This window comes from Podarcis liolepis, assembly GCF_965112155.1.
Source record: "Podarcis liolepis genome assembly, chromosome: 3".
Lineage (NCBI taxonomy): Eukaryota > Metazoa > Chordata > Lepidosauria > Squamata > Lacertidae > Podarcis > Podarcis liolepis.
The window spans coordinates 53,590,099-53,607,970 of NC_139557.1; the positions used below are offsets into that span (position 1 = coordinate 53,590,099).

At 43.0% G+C, this 17,872-nt stretch overlaps 2 protein-coding genes across 23 annotated transcripts in view; one reads left to right on the forward strand and one right to left on the reverse strand.

Annotated features, from left to right (window-relative positions):
- The window catches only part of FYN (FYN proto-oncogene, Src family tyrosine kinase), a 116,708-nt gene that overhangs the window by 90,721 nt on the left and 8,115 nt on the right, over positions 1–17,872 (reverse strand). For 6 of the 22 annotated variants that reach the window (XM_083497826.1, XM_083497836.1, XM_083497827.1 and 3 more), the window contains exon 2: positions 8,966–9,075. The exons of 15 other annotated variants lie outside the window; for them this stretch is intronic. The gene's annotated coding sequence lies outside the window, so the exon portion shown is untranslated. Of the gene's footprint in view, positions 1–8,303; positions 8,423–8,965; positions 9,076–17,872 lie in introns of those variants that run through there. One more of the 22 variants, XM_083497821.1, reaches the window with a different exon arrangement.
- LOC310704411 (zinc finger BED domain-containing protein 5-like) lies at positions 53–3,374 on the forward strand. Its single transcript, XM_083497791.1, has 2 exons — positions 53–346; positions 1,248–3,374. Exon 2 carries the CDS (start codon positions 1,426–1,428, stop codon positions 3,304–3,306), a length of 1,881 nt encoding a protein of 626 aa, XP_083353917.1. The 5' UTR covers positions 53–346; positions 1,248–1,425; the 3' UTR covers positions 3,307–3,374.

Consider the following 17,872-nt stretch of genomic DNA (forward strand, 5'->3'; position numbering starts at 1 on the left):
CATCACCGCTCGCTACTGGGCCTGCGCGTGCGCGATCGCGCCTTCGGGATTCCCTTCAGCAGGCATCAAGCAGCCTGCCTCCCTGCTTTTTCTAATTAAGGGAACCTCCACTCTCCTGCCCCTCGGTGTTTCTCACCCCAAAGCCTTGTGGGCAGCAGGAAGTGGGGCTGTCCTGCCTCTACCCCACGCCGGGTGGCTGCTGACACGTCCCTTGGGCAGGAGAGGCATCCGGCTGGATGAAGGCAGCGACGCCGGGGGAACGGAACAGCACGGCAGGTCTGAGTTGGCGCCTGGAAGGACACAGACTGCTTCATGTAGCTGCATTCAACAGCTCCGAGGCTGGCAGGTGAGTGCGTGCACTCCTCTCTCTCATTTTATTTAATGTGCATTTTAGAAGCATGTGGAAATATCCTGCGTCATCAACCACTTTGGGGAAAGTGTGCGTGTGTGTGTTTGGGGCTAGATTTCATGCATGCCTTTTTTTTTAAGTTCTCTTCCTGCTTCATCCACATTCACCCCCCAAAAGGCCATTTTCTGTGTGCTGAATAAATTCTGCAACTCAAACGGCACGAGGTGCCAATGCATCGGGGCTGAGGAATTTATTCTGCTTGCATTTTGATGTCTAAATGTTGTATTTTAATCTTGTTTTTAAGTTATATTTCAATCAACTTGTTTTTTATTATTGTTTCTATTGCAATCGACTTATTTTTTATTATTTATTATATTTCAGTCGACTTGTTTTTTAATTTGTTGTTAGCCGCCCTGAGCCCAGTCTTGGCTGGGGAGGGCGGGGTATAAATAAAATTTATTTGGGAAAGATGGTTTAGGTATGTCCAAGCAGGCTTGATAGCAAAAACTGTTTCTCACAAACTTAACAGCGTATACAGCCATTAAGTGACAGTGGCCTTATTACAGTCTTTTTCAACCGCTGTTAGTGTTTTTCAACCTTTTTAGGTTTTCTGTAAACTGGGGAAGACATCCATGTTGGAAGTTCAATTCCTTGCTTAGCCATGAAGCTCAATGGAAATTGCCTTGCTCTTGCCCTCTCTAATCCAGTGTTTTTCAACCGCTGTTCCGCGGCAGTGCCTCGGGGACCTCGTGGCTTCCGCTATTGCGTGTGCTGCCATCACTCTTCCCGCCATTCCCATGTATAATTCGTGCCCGTAGTACAGGCAGTAAGAACTGTTCTGTATAACGACCACCCCGCCTCTCCCACCCCATCTAAGCCCATTTTTTTTCCTTTGCAGAAATGAGCCGCTGAATTGAGCTCACACAGTATGCATGTTTTTGCCTGGCTGTGATTGGTCCGGACTCAAGCCTTGACCTATCACAGTAGGACATCATCTTCCGACTTCCTTCCCGCCCGAGCACATAGACCAGGACTCAGCGGGAGTCGGCACTGCAGAGAGGCCGGATACTGGAGTGATGGAAAAGTTTTTGAAAAGAAAAGAACTGGACTCTGAACAAAATTTGGAGCCAGATGAGAGGCCAAGTACGAGTGGGCATGAAAAGAAAGCAAAGATGGTTAGCTCAAGCAAATTCTCTGTCACAAGGCAATATAGCGAAAGCTATATTTCATTTGGATTTACTTTCACCGGAGATGCAAACCAACCAACTCCACTGTGCGTGGTGTGCGGTGAAAAGCTAGCTAACAGTGCTATGGTCCCAAGCAAACTTAAACGCCATCTCCAAACGAAACACCCTTCGCTTAAAAACAAGAATGTGGACTATTTTGTTCGCCTGCGTGAAAACACGGAGAAACAGGCAACTCTCCTGAGACAAACCTCAAAGGTAAATGAAAGAGCTCTTAAAGCTAGCTATCACGTTGCTGAACTTATAGCCAAGACAAAAAAGTCGCACACTGTGGCAGAGACATTAATACTTCCCGCCTGCAAAGCTATTGTAGAGGAGATGCTCGGACCTGAAGCAGCTAAGGAAATAGCCAAGGTCCCTCTCTCAAACAACACAATTTCCAGACGTATTGATGACATGTCTGCAGACATTGAAAGTGTGGTTTTGGAAAAGATCCATAGCAGTGAGAAATTTGCATTACAACTGGACGAGTCTACTGATATCAGTGGACATGCTCAACTCTTGGCCAATGTGCGTTTTGTTGATGGTGATGCAATTAGAGAAAACTTCTTTTTCTGCAAGGCATTGCCAGAAAAAGCAACAGGAGAAGAAATTTTTCGGGTCACATCAGAATACCTTGAACAAGGAGGACTTAAGTGGGAAAACTGCATAAGTGTCTGCACCGATGGAGCTGCAGCCATGGTCGGGCACACCAAAGGCTTTGTAAGCAGAGTGAAGGAAAGAAATCCAAATGTTATTGTTACGCATTGTTTTTTGCACCGTGAGACCCTCGTAGCCAAGACTTTACCAGCAGACCTAGTTCATGTGTTGGATGATGTTGTGCGCATGGTAAACTTTGTAAAGTCACGACCCGTGAAAAGTCGCATATTTGCAGCTTTGTGTGAGGAGATGGGAGCGAAGCATAAAACCTTGCTGTTTCATACGGAGGTCCGGTGGTTGTCGCGTGGCAAGGTCTTGGTTCGTGTGTATGAGCTGCGGGAGGAACTTAAAGTGTTTCTGACAAATGAGAGGACAGATTACGCAAAACTGCTTGCAAGTGATGAGTGGTGTGCAAGGCTGGCATACCTGGCAGATATATTTCATCATCTGAATGAACTGAACACACGAATGCAAGGCCGAAATGAAAACCTGCTTACAAGTACAGATAAAATAAATGGATTCCGTGCAAAGCTGCAACTCTGGCATCAACACGTGGAAAGTGGCAATCTTGAAATGTTCACACTCACCAAGCAATGGCAAGGTGTTCACACTGCTGCACTGTGTGAGATAATAGCTAAACATTTAAAAACTCTCGAGGGGAAGTTGTCATTTTATTTCTCTTCAGTCTCCACTGAATGCCTTGACTGGGTTAGGGACCCTTATAGCTCAGCATCAGTTGGTGGAAAGGACATGACTTTACAGGAGCAGGAGGAACTAACTGAACTGAGACAAAATCGTGGTTTCAAGCTAAGATTTGCTGATCTACCTTTGGACAGTTTTTGGTTGGAAACTGCCAAGGAGTTCCCCCTTCTGGCAAACAAAGCTATTTTGACATTGCTCCCATTTTCCACTACATATCTCTGTGAGTTGAGCTTTTCAAGCATGATTGCTATAAAAACTAAATACAGAGAGAGACTGAGAGCTGTTGACGAAGAGCTACGTGTGTGTCTTTCTTCGATTCCAGCCAGAATATCAGCTTTGTGTTCAGCCAAACAGGCCCAGGTTGCGCACTGAATCAAGTATTTTATAATTTTTCATATTTCTGTTTACTTACCATTTCATAATAAAGTAATTATAAAATACTTTCTTTGTGTTTATTTGATTCCTATTAAAGAGAGTTACTTTATATATAGTCAATATAGGCAAAGAGTTAATTTTTAAAACATTTTCTAATGGTGGTGTGCCTCGAGATTTTTTTCATGAAACAAGTGTGCCTTTGCCCAAAAAAGGTTGGGAAACACTGATTTATTCTACATTCACATCTCTGCAACCACTTTAAAGATAGTACAGAATGAGTTTGTCATGCCGCCTTAAACTGCATTTTAGCTGCAGTTGAAGTTGGTGACGCTGAATATGTGAAAGTCCTGCCAAAAGTACAAATTAAAGGACTAGAATTCTCAACATTTTGATTACGTTGTCCCAAGGCTATCCAGATTATGTAAAAAAAGAATGTTTATGCAATCCCAGTATGTGACAAGATTGCTGTTCTCTGTGATACACAAAAAACTCACAAGCGTGTTTCACTGCTGGAAGCTTATTTCCAATTCCAGTTTTAGACAATTAAGAGACACTAACTTGGACTGGCAATGGCTGATGACGATTTGCAGTGGATTGTTTTCAGTGGAATGAGCATGTGGATGCACATTTGGATAAGGCCCAAATGCTCACTCCAGTGAAAACAATGTAGTGCAAATAACTGAGCAGCACTCTGATCAATGATGCATGCCTAATTAAACAAAGGGAAATCCATGCAAAGAAACATGTTTCCATATGTGGAACTTCTCAGATGGATTAATACAACCTAGCTAGGATAACCACTGCATTGCCTCTGCTCAACAGGGCAGCACCTAGCCAAGGTATAAGGACTGGGGTGGGTCTCCCTGAGCTTGGCTCCAAACACCCATCTCTGCAGGTAGCTATTTCTGGTCTCCATGTGCCCCATCTGGGAAGTAACAGGCTCAAGACCCTCCAAGAAACTACACATGGCTTGTCTTTGGCTTTATGACTGAAGGCAGAAAAACCAGGTTCATCTCCTGAAGTCACTGCAGTGGCACCGGCTCATGGTAGGGGCAAGGAGGGAGAGAAGTAGCTTGTTTTCTCTCCCTTTCACCCACTGAAGCCACCAGTCACAAAGGGCTGTGCTACATTGGGATAATGCCTCCTTTATAGTTTAAAAGCAGAGGTGGCAAACCTCCAGTTCAGTGGCCTGATCCAGGCCATGTGCCTGTGTGCGAGTGCAAGAGTGAGGTGTTGCCTCAATAAGGTTGGCCAAGGCTGAAAGAGGCCATGATTTTTTTTTAAAGGCTTGACACTTTGGGGGTTGGAAGTCTTGTGTGCAAAGAAATCAGTACTGGAAGATGTGCATGTGCCTATGCACAATTCACAGTAGTGAATTGCTGGCGTTCTTGTAACTTAAATGGCAGCATGTTGCCTCGTGGTTGGAAAGATTAGGAGGGGGAACTGGGATCTCAAGAATGCAAGTATCTTTTCAGCCCAAGGGCAGTGTGCATGTGCCTTCTTCTGCCATTTTGGTCTGTGTCTGTTGTTGTTGTTGTTGTTGTTTTAAAGAAGTGTAGATTTTCCTGCACAACTCAGGAGCAGGAAGTGTGCCCTGGCACAGATAAATATACTCATCTTCTCTTTCTGACCCATTTTATCACTGATCATGTTAGCACATGGGACATCCACTTGTGCCAAAAACAGAAATGAACACATGTCAACTAATCAGACTAACATTATAATTTGCAGGATTTAGCCTATGGTTCCTCTGAAAAAGAAAGAAGAGGCCTGATGTTGAATATAATATCTCATATAAACTTATGCATTAACCTTCTCATACATGGGACCTATGAATTTCAAGGGTGTTCACTACTGATAATTTTATCCATAAATATGTATGGGCTTAAGTAAGCTGTTTTCTGACCTATGGAACAGTCTTTTAAAATGTGTTTTTATAAAAAGAAACGATTGTTCTTATAATTAAGTGTTCTTTGTATAACTACAACATTAATATGTACTAGGCAACTGTATTGTGAAGATTATAAGTCTGTGCTAATATGCTGCTTTGGCCTTTTGCCCACTAGTAATAATAAACTTTTGAATTAATTTTCTCCAGGGCTACAATTTTCAATCGATTTAATTGATAGCTTTACTAAAGCTTCAATGACAGATTAAAATTAGTATTACTCTCCATTTAATCAGTGGGTTTGAGATTAGGAGCAAAACTGAACATAGAGACAGATTCAAATGAGTAGTCAAGTTGCCAAATTATACATTTCCTTGCTCAGATACATTAATTTTGGTGGCTTGCAACCATCATCTCAAATATGGGGCAAGCATCATAGCCCTGCAATGTCTCTGGTTTGGATTAAAATCCAAGCCAGTCAAGATTTGAAGTCCTCCCTTCCACCCTGACAGATGCCAGCTGCATGAGGAAAAAATGCATTTTCAGCATGGCTATAACAACATGCCATGTATCAGAGGGGTGTGGAAGAGAGGGAGAGACCTGCTGGTCCTAAGATCTGAAAAAAGTTAAGGTGATGGAAAGTAGCTGAAGAAAGAAACAAAACATTATCGTGCTCCCAAGGACATATTTAGGAATATCATATAATCTGATTTGATTGACAATTGGGTGAGAATAAATTGAGCAATTTTCTGAGTAGAGTAACATATCTTGGTTTTTGAGCTTACCCCATCACTACCGATCAGGCTGAAAATAGCATCTTCCCTAACATCAGTTGGCTGCTTTAAAAAGTAATAGAAGAAGAAGAAGAGTTTGGATTTGATATCCCGCCTTTCACTCCCTTTAAGGAGTCTCAAAGCGGCTAACATTCTCCTTTCCTTCCTCCCCCACAACAAACACTCTGTGAGGTGAGTGGGGCTGAGATATTTCAAAGAAGTGTGACTGGCCCAAGGTCACCCAGCAGCTGCATGTGGAGGAGCGGAGACGTGAACCCGGTTCCTCAGATTACGAGACTACCGGTCTTAACCACTACACCACACTGGCTCTCATTTCGGGTCATAGCTGAAATTACGCAACCATTACCAAAATATTATGGGCTGGTTCCCATGACAGAGTAGGCGAAAATATAGTGCAGAGAGATGGCATGAATGTGTGGGCTCCTGGAGCTAAGCTCACAACCTCTTTGCTTCCCCCCAGTCCTTTTTACTGTTGCACCACTTTGAACTAAGCCAAGGTTTGGCTTCGCGTGTCATCCAAACTGGGACTTGTGGTTAAGCTTTCTCCTCGCTAACTGCGATCTGTTACCTCGGCAAAGTGACTGCAAGGTTTTTGCCAGGACCGCACACATTTGTGGAGCCTTGCTAAGCCACACTTTGGCTTACCATGCTGCGAGAACCAAACCAATGTTATGTACCAAATCAAAGAATTCCAGTACATTGCCTAGTTAAGCCCCACCTCGCATAATCAATCAACTTTGCAGGGGGCCAAGCCCCCTCAAATATTTTATTCTGGGGGCCAAAACCCAGATGGCCCCTAGGAGTTGGCTCCTATGCCAAGAAGATATCAGTCCTGTCATACTGCTGCTCCTCTACTTTTGGAACTTGGATCCTGTCTGATAGTCTTTAAGATAAGGAATTGATGAGACCGATCCACTATGAATAAGCAAAGTTGTAGCTCCCCAAGAATGAAAACTTCTGTGGCAAAATGAAAGCTATTTATCCCTATGACGCGGGGTTCTTGAAGTTCTCTTGCACATGATAAAAATGTTAAATATTCATGGACACATTTTCCTTCTTTTCACTGTATATCATATGAACCTCAATAGGGTTTTTTAAAAAAATAATCCAATGATCTTTAAGTTTAGGAGCAGAAGGCAGAACAGGCATTCTGAGAACACACCTGACAATATTAAGTCAATTAATACTGGTACGCCAATAAAACATTCAGCAGAGCAAAATTCCACAGAAGACTTCCAGCAGCGTCACAAACACAAAACGGCACACTTTCCCACTCAGAAAATACATTAAAGCTTTTCACCATTTTGCTCCCTTCCACACTAAAACTGATAAGCATAATATAAAAAGCAGCTGAACATTGGAAAATGTGGCTGGAGAAAACAGCAAACAGATGGCTCAGCAAGATATAGGGCTGCTGGTTTTGCTCTTAATTTTAGTTGTATTTTAAAAACATTTCTAACCACCCCAATGGATTTACAATGCTGTAAGTTAAATAGATCTTTTTATTTTAAGTGCATTGAAACGGGCACACCATACATAATAATTCTTGTATAACAAAAGTCCCTTTTTATTATTTTTAAGCACTTCAAATAAGAAACCTAATGACTTCACCACATGCAAAATATATAGCATGAGATCTTACTTGTTTAATAGCACAAGACAACTATGAACCCCATGGGAAGCACCCCACATATTTTTATCTTTTTCCCTGGGAATTTTTGTTCAAACTAGTAACAAAATAACAGTGTTCCCATATCCTTTTTTATTTTTTATTTTTTAAATCAGTGCAAGCCAGTGGGAACTTTGTCTTCGGTATTAACTGTTGCAGTTGGGGATCATGCAGTCCCAATGAAACAGTTGAAAAAGACTTGCCCATTTAATAAAAAACACACACGCCTGCATGTGATATTTATTTATTTAATCTGCATTAAGGCACACACAGAAAGGGGGCAGCATTAAGGTGCTTAGCCATATCCTGATGATCCCACCCCACCCCACAATTCTGCATACCTGAATTTATGTTTGGATACCTTACATTGCATTCAGTGTAGCACTAGGGTGAACATTCTGTCAGTACAAGGATTTCGCCTTGCATGAGGGAATATCCTTCTCCCCGCAAGTGCCCCTAAATCTGCTCTTGGGGTTTTCCAGAGCAAGAGTCTGCGTGGTTTTCCCCCTTGCCCTGCTCCTTTCCCAGGGAAAACCTGTTCTTTAGTGCTAAATTGGACTAAACATCAATATGGAGAGAAAACTCACAGTGGATACTGTGAGAACAGGATGCTGAGCCAGATGGGCTCTTCTTATGCTCTTACCATGTCTGGAGAGCAATTTGGACACAGCACTGACCTCCCCAGGTTCCTTTTATCCTGTACGCAATAAATTCATGAGAAAGCGGAGAGATCTTTCCCCAACCTTTCATCTCTGAAAGCAGGAACACTACAAATCAAGATTTCAGAATTAGTGTTCACAAGTGTCTGACTCTGAAATGATATTCACACATATCAGTGCCACTCGAGTTCTGAACCTGCAAAGGAACCCAATGCCCTTAACATTTATGAAACTCAAAAATGTCAATGCTAACGAAATACTATTTCCTGACCCTACCAACAACAGAATAGAGGAGAAAAGAAGTTTTTTGGTGGCACATAATAACCTATGTAAAAGAAAAAAATTGTTAAAGAAGGCGGCATGTTTCGGCACTTTCTTGCCATGTTTCTTGTTAAATCTGGGGAAGGCTATCAAGGAAGAGAAATAAAATAACCTAAAAATAAAAAATGCAAAACTTTTCAACATTCAGAGGTTGGTTAACTTGTATTCTCAGATACCCAGGTTCCCAAATACCCCAACCAGGTCCATCTGAATACTTTCTCAGTTGGTTCTAGTAAACAACTTAGATAGTGCTTTTAAGGGGTCAAGGCCTAACAGTGTCTTTTTACAAGGTTTCACAATTTCATTAAGAACATGAAATACATACCTGCATATTGAATGAAATAATACAGCAGTAGCTCATCTCAGGCAGCAGCTGGGGCTCTCATGCAAACGTCACTTTGTGTCAAAGCCAAGTCAAGAAGATTCTGCTGTTTTCTTTGAGGACAAGAAGATTTTGTTTTCATTCTCATATGAGCCAGTTTTTAAATATATCAAAGTGTTTATATGCCATCATACAGGATGAGCTAGAAATCCATTGCTACATATTCTGCTCCATATTTAAATGTCACAGCAGCCACTGAAAAAAACAAACTCAGCAACAAATCCTCTTATTATCTGCTGTTTTTACTACTCAGCATGTGATGTTTTAAAGTATGACGGCAAAGCATGTTTCCTCCTATATTCTCTTAACCTATACAATTTATTTTGCTCACTTGACATTCATGCTCTTATGTTAGTAAAAGAGATTCCACTCCAGATTTTAGCTTGCCAGTAACTTCAGCGTAGGTGAACAATGCCAGAAACTAATGAATACTCAATCTATTCACTGAATTGCAAATCAGACAAGAAACTTCTTCCTCCTCCTATGACTTCTTTCTAAAAGGTTTCTTTTTTGCATCTAGGTCTCTTTCCTTATAAGCAGAACCCTTGGAATCCACAACCAAAATACCAAGCCTTTTGTAAACATCATAATGTTGCCTTGCTTTAATTTTTAATATTGTGAAGAGATCACAGCAGCTTGCAAAACTAGGAATCAGATGACACTCTTGAGATTGGCAAGTCTTTTTCTCTGGCGCCACAGGATGCCAGCCAATTATACATATATATAAATCATTACATTTTCACACCAAAAAATGGGCATGTAGTCATAAAATGAATTGTATTACAATGCATTAGACCCAAAAAGACTTTCGGAAATCACTGGAAGCAAGTATGTTACAAGAACATTTTAAATGTTCTTATGTAGCAGCTACATAAATGGCACATCTAAAGGCAAGATGAGACAATATTTGCAGAATTTGCAATATTTGGCAAAATCACTGGGGCCAAGAGTGCAGCTGTCTAGCTTAATTAAGTTTCTACTTGCTGCAAGGATTTAGGTCAAACCCTTAAAGTTACTCATGGGATTTTACAATCTGACATTTTCTTAAGGTCTGCAATGCAGACAGTAGTGTGTAACATGCAAATGAACAGGAGATCAGAGGAATCTAAGATACATAACATCAAGATCCTTCAGGGTCACTAGTTTAAAATTATACAGGTCACAACAGTGGCATGTACAAGTTGCTGCCATATGTTGGCTCCTTGGTCTCTCCTATGGGAAGCAACTATAGGAATTTCAAAACAGTTTCTATTTTGGCTGCTGTCCATAGAACAACTCCATATAATTTGCATCCTCAATAATATTAGTTGAGGCCCAGCACAGAGTGGACACAGTGACACAGCTGGATTTAGAGGTTCAACAGCAGTGTGAATAAACAAAACTCTGAGATGTTTCTTTTTTAAATGCAATTAGGAATGAAAAACTTTTTAAAAATGTATGTTCACTAATTTGTAACAGCCACATGGCTAACATGCAGACATGCAAGAGCTTTTAATAACTGAGACTTTGTTAGTAGTATTTATTCACTGCTGTTCTCAAACAGTAAGTCAAATCTTAATCTCATTAAAATCTGTCAACAGTCCATATAAGAAACAGATTTTATTTTTCTGCACACAAATACACACGCTGCCCCAGCCATATATAGACAACTAATGAGGAGTGCTTGGTGATGCCTGGGAATTTTTAGAAAGCAATACTGTATTTTTCGCACCATAGGACGCAGTTTTTCCGTCTTAAAAACTAAGGGGAAAAGTTTGTGCGTCCTATGGCGCGAATGCAGGGGGGGGGAGGCAAGCAGGAAAAGCCCCCAAGAGCCACACACAAGCTTCGCGTGGCTCTTGCGGGCTTTTCCCCAGGAGGGAGAAGGGACTGACGCGGCCAGTCAGTCCCTTCTCCCTCCTTTAGAAAAGCCTTGTGCAATCTCTCCAGTCGTGGGAGGCTGCACAAGGCTAAAGAGCAAGCCCGGGCAGCGAGCGCGATCCATCCTGTTTGCTGCCCGGGCTTCCTCTTTTGCCTAGCACGCCTCTCCAGCCGCGGGAGGCTACACTAGGCTAAAGAAGCCAACTTTTTAAAAATCTCTCTATCTCTACCTCTTTTTCTTTTTTCGTCCTTTCTCCACCCCCTTATTTTCCTCTGGATCAGTGTTTTTATCTAGATTAACGTTTTAGTTTGGAGGGGGGAATATTATAAAAAAGGAAACTTTGCAGCTTTTATTTTAGTGTACAATAAAAACAGATTAAACAAAACACAAGAGAAGGAACTAGCATAGAAGAAGAAGAGAAAAGGGAAAGAGGGAGGATACAAAGCCATTTACCAGAGGTAGATCTTAACCCTTGCCTCACCTGGGAGCTTCTCTGGGCAGGAATTCCCTCGGCTTAAGTGGGGTGAGGGAAGAGTGGCAGGTAGGAGGGTACCTACCTAGACAGTGAAACCACATGTCTCTCCAATGAAAATTGGGAGTGGGCATTGTGTGAAGTGGCTGTGGATCTCCTGCCGCAGAAGTGTAGGACTGTATAGAGTTGGGAGGGCCACCCGAGGGTCATCTAGCCCAGCCCCCTCACAATGTAGGAATCACAGCTAAAGAACGCCAGGCAGATGGTCCCCCAACTGCTGCTTAAAAGCCTCCAGTGGTGGAGACCCCCAACAACTTCCGAGGCCACAGAATTGCAGGGTTGGAAGGGAACCCCAGGAGTCATCTAGTCCAGCCCCGGTGGACAGCGGGCACGATCCATCCCGTTGTGCAAGGCTAAAGATGCTGCTCAAGGCTAAAGAGGATGCGTGCAGCCTGTCCGTTGCTCTTTGGGGCTGGGGGGGGGAAATAATATTTTTTTTCCTTGATTTCCCCCTCTAAAAACTAGGTGCGTTCTGTGGTCCGGTACGTCCAATAGAGCAAAAAATACGGTAAATATTGTGATTTTTAAATGGATAGTGTAATTTGTGAATTTGGATCCATCATACCAAAAATCAGGTAAAGTTATGTTTTGGTCCACTATCTTGATTCAAAATGGTGACCAGCATCCAAATGTCTGCAAAGACCGCCACCCTCATCTCAGGAACCCTCATACCCAGTTCAGTGAAGAGGCAGCTGAACCTATGTCAAAAATGGATGAAGTCACATGAAACTGGTGCTTTGGTCCATCATCTTGATTTAAAATGGCACCTGGCATCCAAATAGCGACAAAGTCCGCTGCCCTACATCAGAAACCATCATGCCAAGTTTGGTGATTATATCCTGAGATGTGGCTGAACCCATAGAGAACAAACATACAAACAACCTTCCAAAATACAGTACTGTATATAATAGATAAAAATAGTGGATATTCCTGCTACCCTTCTCCAGTATACAACAAAGGAGATGAAGGAAAGCACCAGGCAAAACAAGAGGAGAGAAGCTCTAAAACCTAGACAATCCAGAACTACAAGTTCTGGAGGTTACAAGTTCCTTACCTCTGAACTAAAGTCTACTGACTTCATTCAGACTAATATGTTTTGATTTATAATCTTCATCTGTCACTGTAAAAAAGGTAACCCTCTTTATCTTCCGCTTCTGCTTATAATTGCAACTATCAAAATGCAGTGAGCTGTATAGATAAAATTTAGTGCACCTTAGGGGCTGTCACTTCACTATACAGCAAAACAGTTCCATTCATCTCCACCCCAGAGTCCTCTTTTCATTTAATAAACCCCTCATCTCCAAATTGAAAGCTATTATTTAAACAAAAATATTTTTCTTCTTTGTTTGTAAATATTTTTTAAAGAACAATAGCTGTGAACCTGAGATGGAGCCTCACATGGGCAAGTGAGACTCCTCCACTGAAAGCAAAAGCAAGGGAGAATGCCTGATCATAATCTGTAAAAAATATATACTCAGGTACAAAATTCAGAGTAGGGTACATAGAATAGGAGAATATATGTTAATGATCAACACTTTTGGTGGATTGCAGTATATTAAACAAAATGTTCAGTAATATTGTTGCCATCTTCTGGATTTGTTTTTTTTAATGGTCCAGTGTACAAAGTTATTCTCAGCACATATAACAAGCGTTTGCCTTCTGAAAATACACATTTGTAAGACAGCAGGCTGTTTATACTAGAAACAAGGTTACATTTAACTTTAGATGAGCATTAGAAAAGCAGAACCTTATCTAGTCCAGCATTCTGCTTCCCACTGTGGCCAACCAGATGCCTCTGGGAAGCACACAAGCAGGACATCAAGGCAATAGTCCTCTCCCGTTCTTGTTCCCCAGCACAAGAGGCTTCCTGCTGTTGATCCTGCGGAATGCATTTAGCCACCATGACTAGTAGCCATTGATAGCTATATCCTCTATCAATTTGTCTAATGCCCATTTAAAGCCACCTAAATTGTCAGCCATTTCCACATCCTATGAGAGCAAATCACATTGTTTAATTTTGTGACGCTGCCTTGGAAACTTCAGCTGGTGCAGAATGTAATGACTAGATGAAAGAAACAGCCACCAGAAGCAGCTCTATTGACTTATTTGCTTGCAGCCATAATTCTGGGCAGCATGAGTTTCAAAAGCCCTAGCAACCATATACGGAGTGGGACCCAGATACCTGCATGAACATCACAAGAAATGAGACATAAGAGCATAAGAAGAAGAACCCTACTGGATTAGAACACATGTCCATCTAATCCAGTGTTTCCCAACCACTGTTCCACGGCACACTAGTGTGCCGCGAGATGTTGCCAGGTGTGCCGCGGGAAAAATTAAAAAATTCGAAAGATTTTTTTTTTTTTAAAGTCAAATTTTCGATTGGGGCGCCGTCACTAGATGACCCCTGGGGTTCCCTCCCTCCCTCCCGCTCTGCGCCTCCCTCCTCCTCCTCCGGGGAGGCCCTTCCTGGCTCTCGGCCAAGGCTTGGCGGCTGCCACTCACTCACTCGCTCGCCCACCCGTCCCTCCATCCCTGCACCCGGCCTCTCCCCCTCCGTCCCCGGCGCGGGGGCTGCCGGGATCCGTAATCCCCTCGCCCTTGGGCTCCGCGCCCGCGCGGGGTGCGCGAACTACGTTTCCCAGCGTGGCCTGGCAGGCCAGGCGTTTTGTTTGAAGCGCTCTTCTCCCGGCCATGGAATGAGCGCAGCGGCGGCGGCCGGGCGGGCAGGGGCTCTTCCGCGCAGACCCCGCGCAGCCTGCCTGCGCCCCCGCGGAGATCGGGCAGCAGGATGGAGCCCGGGGATCCCCGCGGAGACGGAGCGGCGGAGGCGGAGGCTGCCCCCCAGGTAGGGCTGCGTCGGGGGTGTGTGTGTGTTTATTTTTGCAATGCTGCATCCGCGCCGGAGGGGACGCATCGGACCGCGGGGAGACCCCTTGGCGGGCGTGCAAGGCAATGCATGCGTGCAGGCGTTGCATGGAGTGCAGTGCAATGCAATGGCAACGCGGTGCCCTGCATGCATGCATGCAACTTCCACCGGCGCTCCGGACTTGGCAGGTGAGGGGGGTCCCCAGTGGGCGGCAGAGAGAGCCGGGAGGGAGCAGCGCTGCTCCCCGAGCCGAGCCCGGGGGGGAAACTTCGGCGTCGTTGCGCCGGGTGTTGGAAGCGGAGGCTGGCGGGGGCCCCTCACCTGCAAAACCTGGTCGCCTCTCATATATTTCGTGCATTGCATTCATCGCCCGCTTTCTCCTCCAAGGAGCTCCCGGGGGCGCGCGTGGTTCTCCCCGTGTTATCCTCGCAACAACAGCCCTGCGAGGTGGGTCAGGCGAGTGGCCCAAGGGAGCACCCAGGGATTGTCCTGGCCAGGTGGGGTGATTTGAACCCTGCTCTCTGCCCGGTCTTCGTCCTCATTTAGCCCCCACATGTGCATGACTGAGGTTTTCCCCCCTCGTCTTGGCTATGGTGTGAGTCTGTGCTGTTAATTAATGGGGTTCTGCCTTCGGAGAAGATGAGCCAGCCCTCAAGGAGGTGATTATGTAATTTGCTAGCAATTCATGTCCCTCCCGGCGTGACGCTGCGCGCTGACGTCACGGGGCTGTAATGGTGGTGTGCCTCGAGATTTTTTTCATGAAACAAGTGTGCCTTTGCCCAAAAAAGGTTGGGAAACACTGATCTAATCTCACAGTGGCCAATTAGATGCCTGTAGGAAGCCCACAAACTAGACCTGAGTGCTACAGCACTCTCCCCACTCATGTTCCTCAGCAACTGATATTCAGAAACATATTTCTTCTGCCACTGGAGGTAGTACATAATCACTAAATATGATAGTCATTGGCAGCTTTATCCCTCGCTGCCCCAATAAATTAGCAGAATCCCCCTTTAAAGCTATTGAAGTTGATAGCCATTGCTACATGTTGTGGGACCAAATTGTACCATTTAACTATGTGCTCTGTGTTTTGCTGTCATAAGAGACCGTTCTTTGTGCTCCCTTACATTCGGAAATGAGGCAGGTGGTGATGGCCCCCTTATGAATACCCTAGAGACTCACATGCCACCTTCACTAACAAGTTTCAGACAGCAGGTCAAATTATTTTATTCACCAGGCATTTTAACTGGCTTTATGGACAGAACCCAAAAGTTTGCATATGAATTGATTTTATTCCCTGATTTTAAACTTCTAGGGCTATTTTTTAAAAATTTGCTGATTTTCTTGTTTTTAGTTATTTGCTGGAGGTGTTTTTTTGTTTTTTCAAACCCTTCAATTTTTACCTGTTTTGGAGTTGGTTTACAGATCGAAAAGAACATAAAAATATCTTAAATAAATGAATAAGAACAGTTACCTGTGCAAAATTAAGGCTGGAGGGAAAATACATAAGCTGAATTTGCAACAGCAGAAGCATTACTATCAAATGCACTGAAGCCACAACTAAACATATTTCATGTGTAGAAGATATACAAGCTCACGAAGAAATGAGTGATTGTATATATTTGGGGTGTAAGATAGACTAAATGCCTCAAGGCAAAGTTAAGATTTCCCCTGAAAGTAGTGTTTTGTGTTGCTTGTTCTGAAGGGTATGTGTGTGAAATCATCTATCAGAATAATGGCTGCTAAACAGAACGATGGTTTCCATTTTGAAGCCATATTAATAGACTGAAGGCTCTCTCTAAAGTAATTACCTGGACACAAAAAGGAAAGGGGGGGAAATCATTTGGGGGAGAGATGAAAGTGCTTGCTGGGAAGAGTGAAAAGGTATCAGGTGTCCCTTGGTTTGCTTCTGGCACCCTTCATTGCCCAGAATATTGGCAAGGAAATTGCTATTAAGTCACCCTGAGCTGAAAGGACAAAGTGGTATTGGTAGTGCTTCCAAGCATTTTAGAACAGTTAACCTAGAAAAAGACAACACATTCCAGTGACTGTTCACAAAACATAAAAGAAATCCTTTGAGCCGGACATTTACCAGAATTCTGAAGCCCATTCCATCCATTTCTTACAAACTAACCACCCACTCATGGGTTCACAATGATTACCACAGAATCACAGAGCTGGCACCTACCTATTAATTAACTTTCAGAATTCAAACCACAGGATACTAAAACCAGAGAGAAAACGTGAGAGGACATTTTTTAAGATAAATTCATGAACACTAATAAATCCCATTCACTATAAACTACAAGCTTTACTGTGTACAATTTCACATTATCCAGTACACCATATTTGTGATCCATTGAAGCACATGAACAAAACATTTCCATGCATGATGGGTAGTTGTCATCAAACAACTCTTCTCGCAATGGTGTCTCATGCCTCATTGGAGTGCTTTATATCCCAGCCCATGAGAAGGAAAATTCTAGATGCTCCAGAAAGAAAATAGGTAATTTTTATTTTATTTTTTTGCTCAGTCCTTGAGGCATGTTGCCCCATCAGCCTTCACTGCCCTCATTTCCTTTCTCTGAACTCTAGATTATTTGTTCAGGAAGTGACTATAAGAAAAAAGCTGAAGACTGGAGAAATGTGCTGTATCTTAGGTTCAGGAGCAAAGTTGAAGTCGCTAAAGTTCTAGGAAAGGCTCTGCAATCTGCTGGTATCCTTTAGCATCTCTGAAATAAGATGCCAGCTGAAGGTAATTTCTCACTTTACATTTTATAAATGTATATGTTTCTCAAGTACAAAATGCATAAACTTCCTATTGGTTGGGAACAGCTCATACACATTGAAATTGCCACTTTTTCCAATGAACTATATCTAAAAGTGGCTCAATTCTTTCTTGATGGTGTCTGTACATATTTAATGAGCAAAAGCGGGGATTTAAGACACACATGCATCATTCTCAACTAAATCAACAAGATGCCTGTTTATTAAACCAAGGATTCCATACCCAGGTAGGAAACGTAAACAAGAAGTAGTCTTGAATCTGAGTGAAATTATCAGGCCTAAACAAGGCAATTGTAGAGTGTAATCATATGCACTTGTACTCAGAAGAAAGCTGTATTTGTTCCATGGAACGTGCTCCCAGATAAGTGTGCACAGGATTGCAGCCTTAGTCTGCAACTCTGATCATCAGCAGTTTGTTTGTTTTTTAAGTGTAAGGCAGGAAAGTTTATTTAGCTTTCCAATTTCAGATGCCAGCTAAAGACAAAAACAACCAAAAACCCTCCTCTAAACCTAAAGGATAAAATTCCCTCATTTTCTGAAAACACAACCACAAACTTCTTTTCCTGTGGTCATGCCTGGTTTTCCTCTTATTTTCCCTGTGTCTCTTAACTAGAGTTTGTAGCCTGGTCTATAAGAATGCAAGTCCTTTCCACTGAGCAAGAACTTCCAAAATGTAATACGTGTGCAAGCCCTAAAAGAAGAACAGCTGACTCCTGAGATGCATTCATTAAACACAGAGGCTCCATAGTAATGCTAGTGTTCCCTTCTCTCTTTGCACACCACACCACTATGAAGGGATTTAGA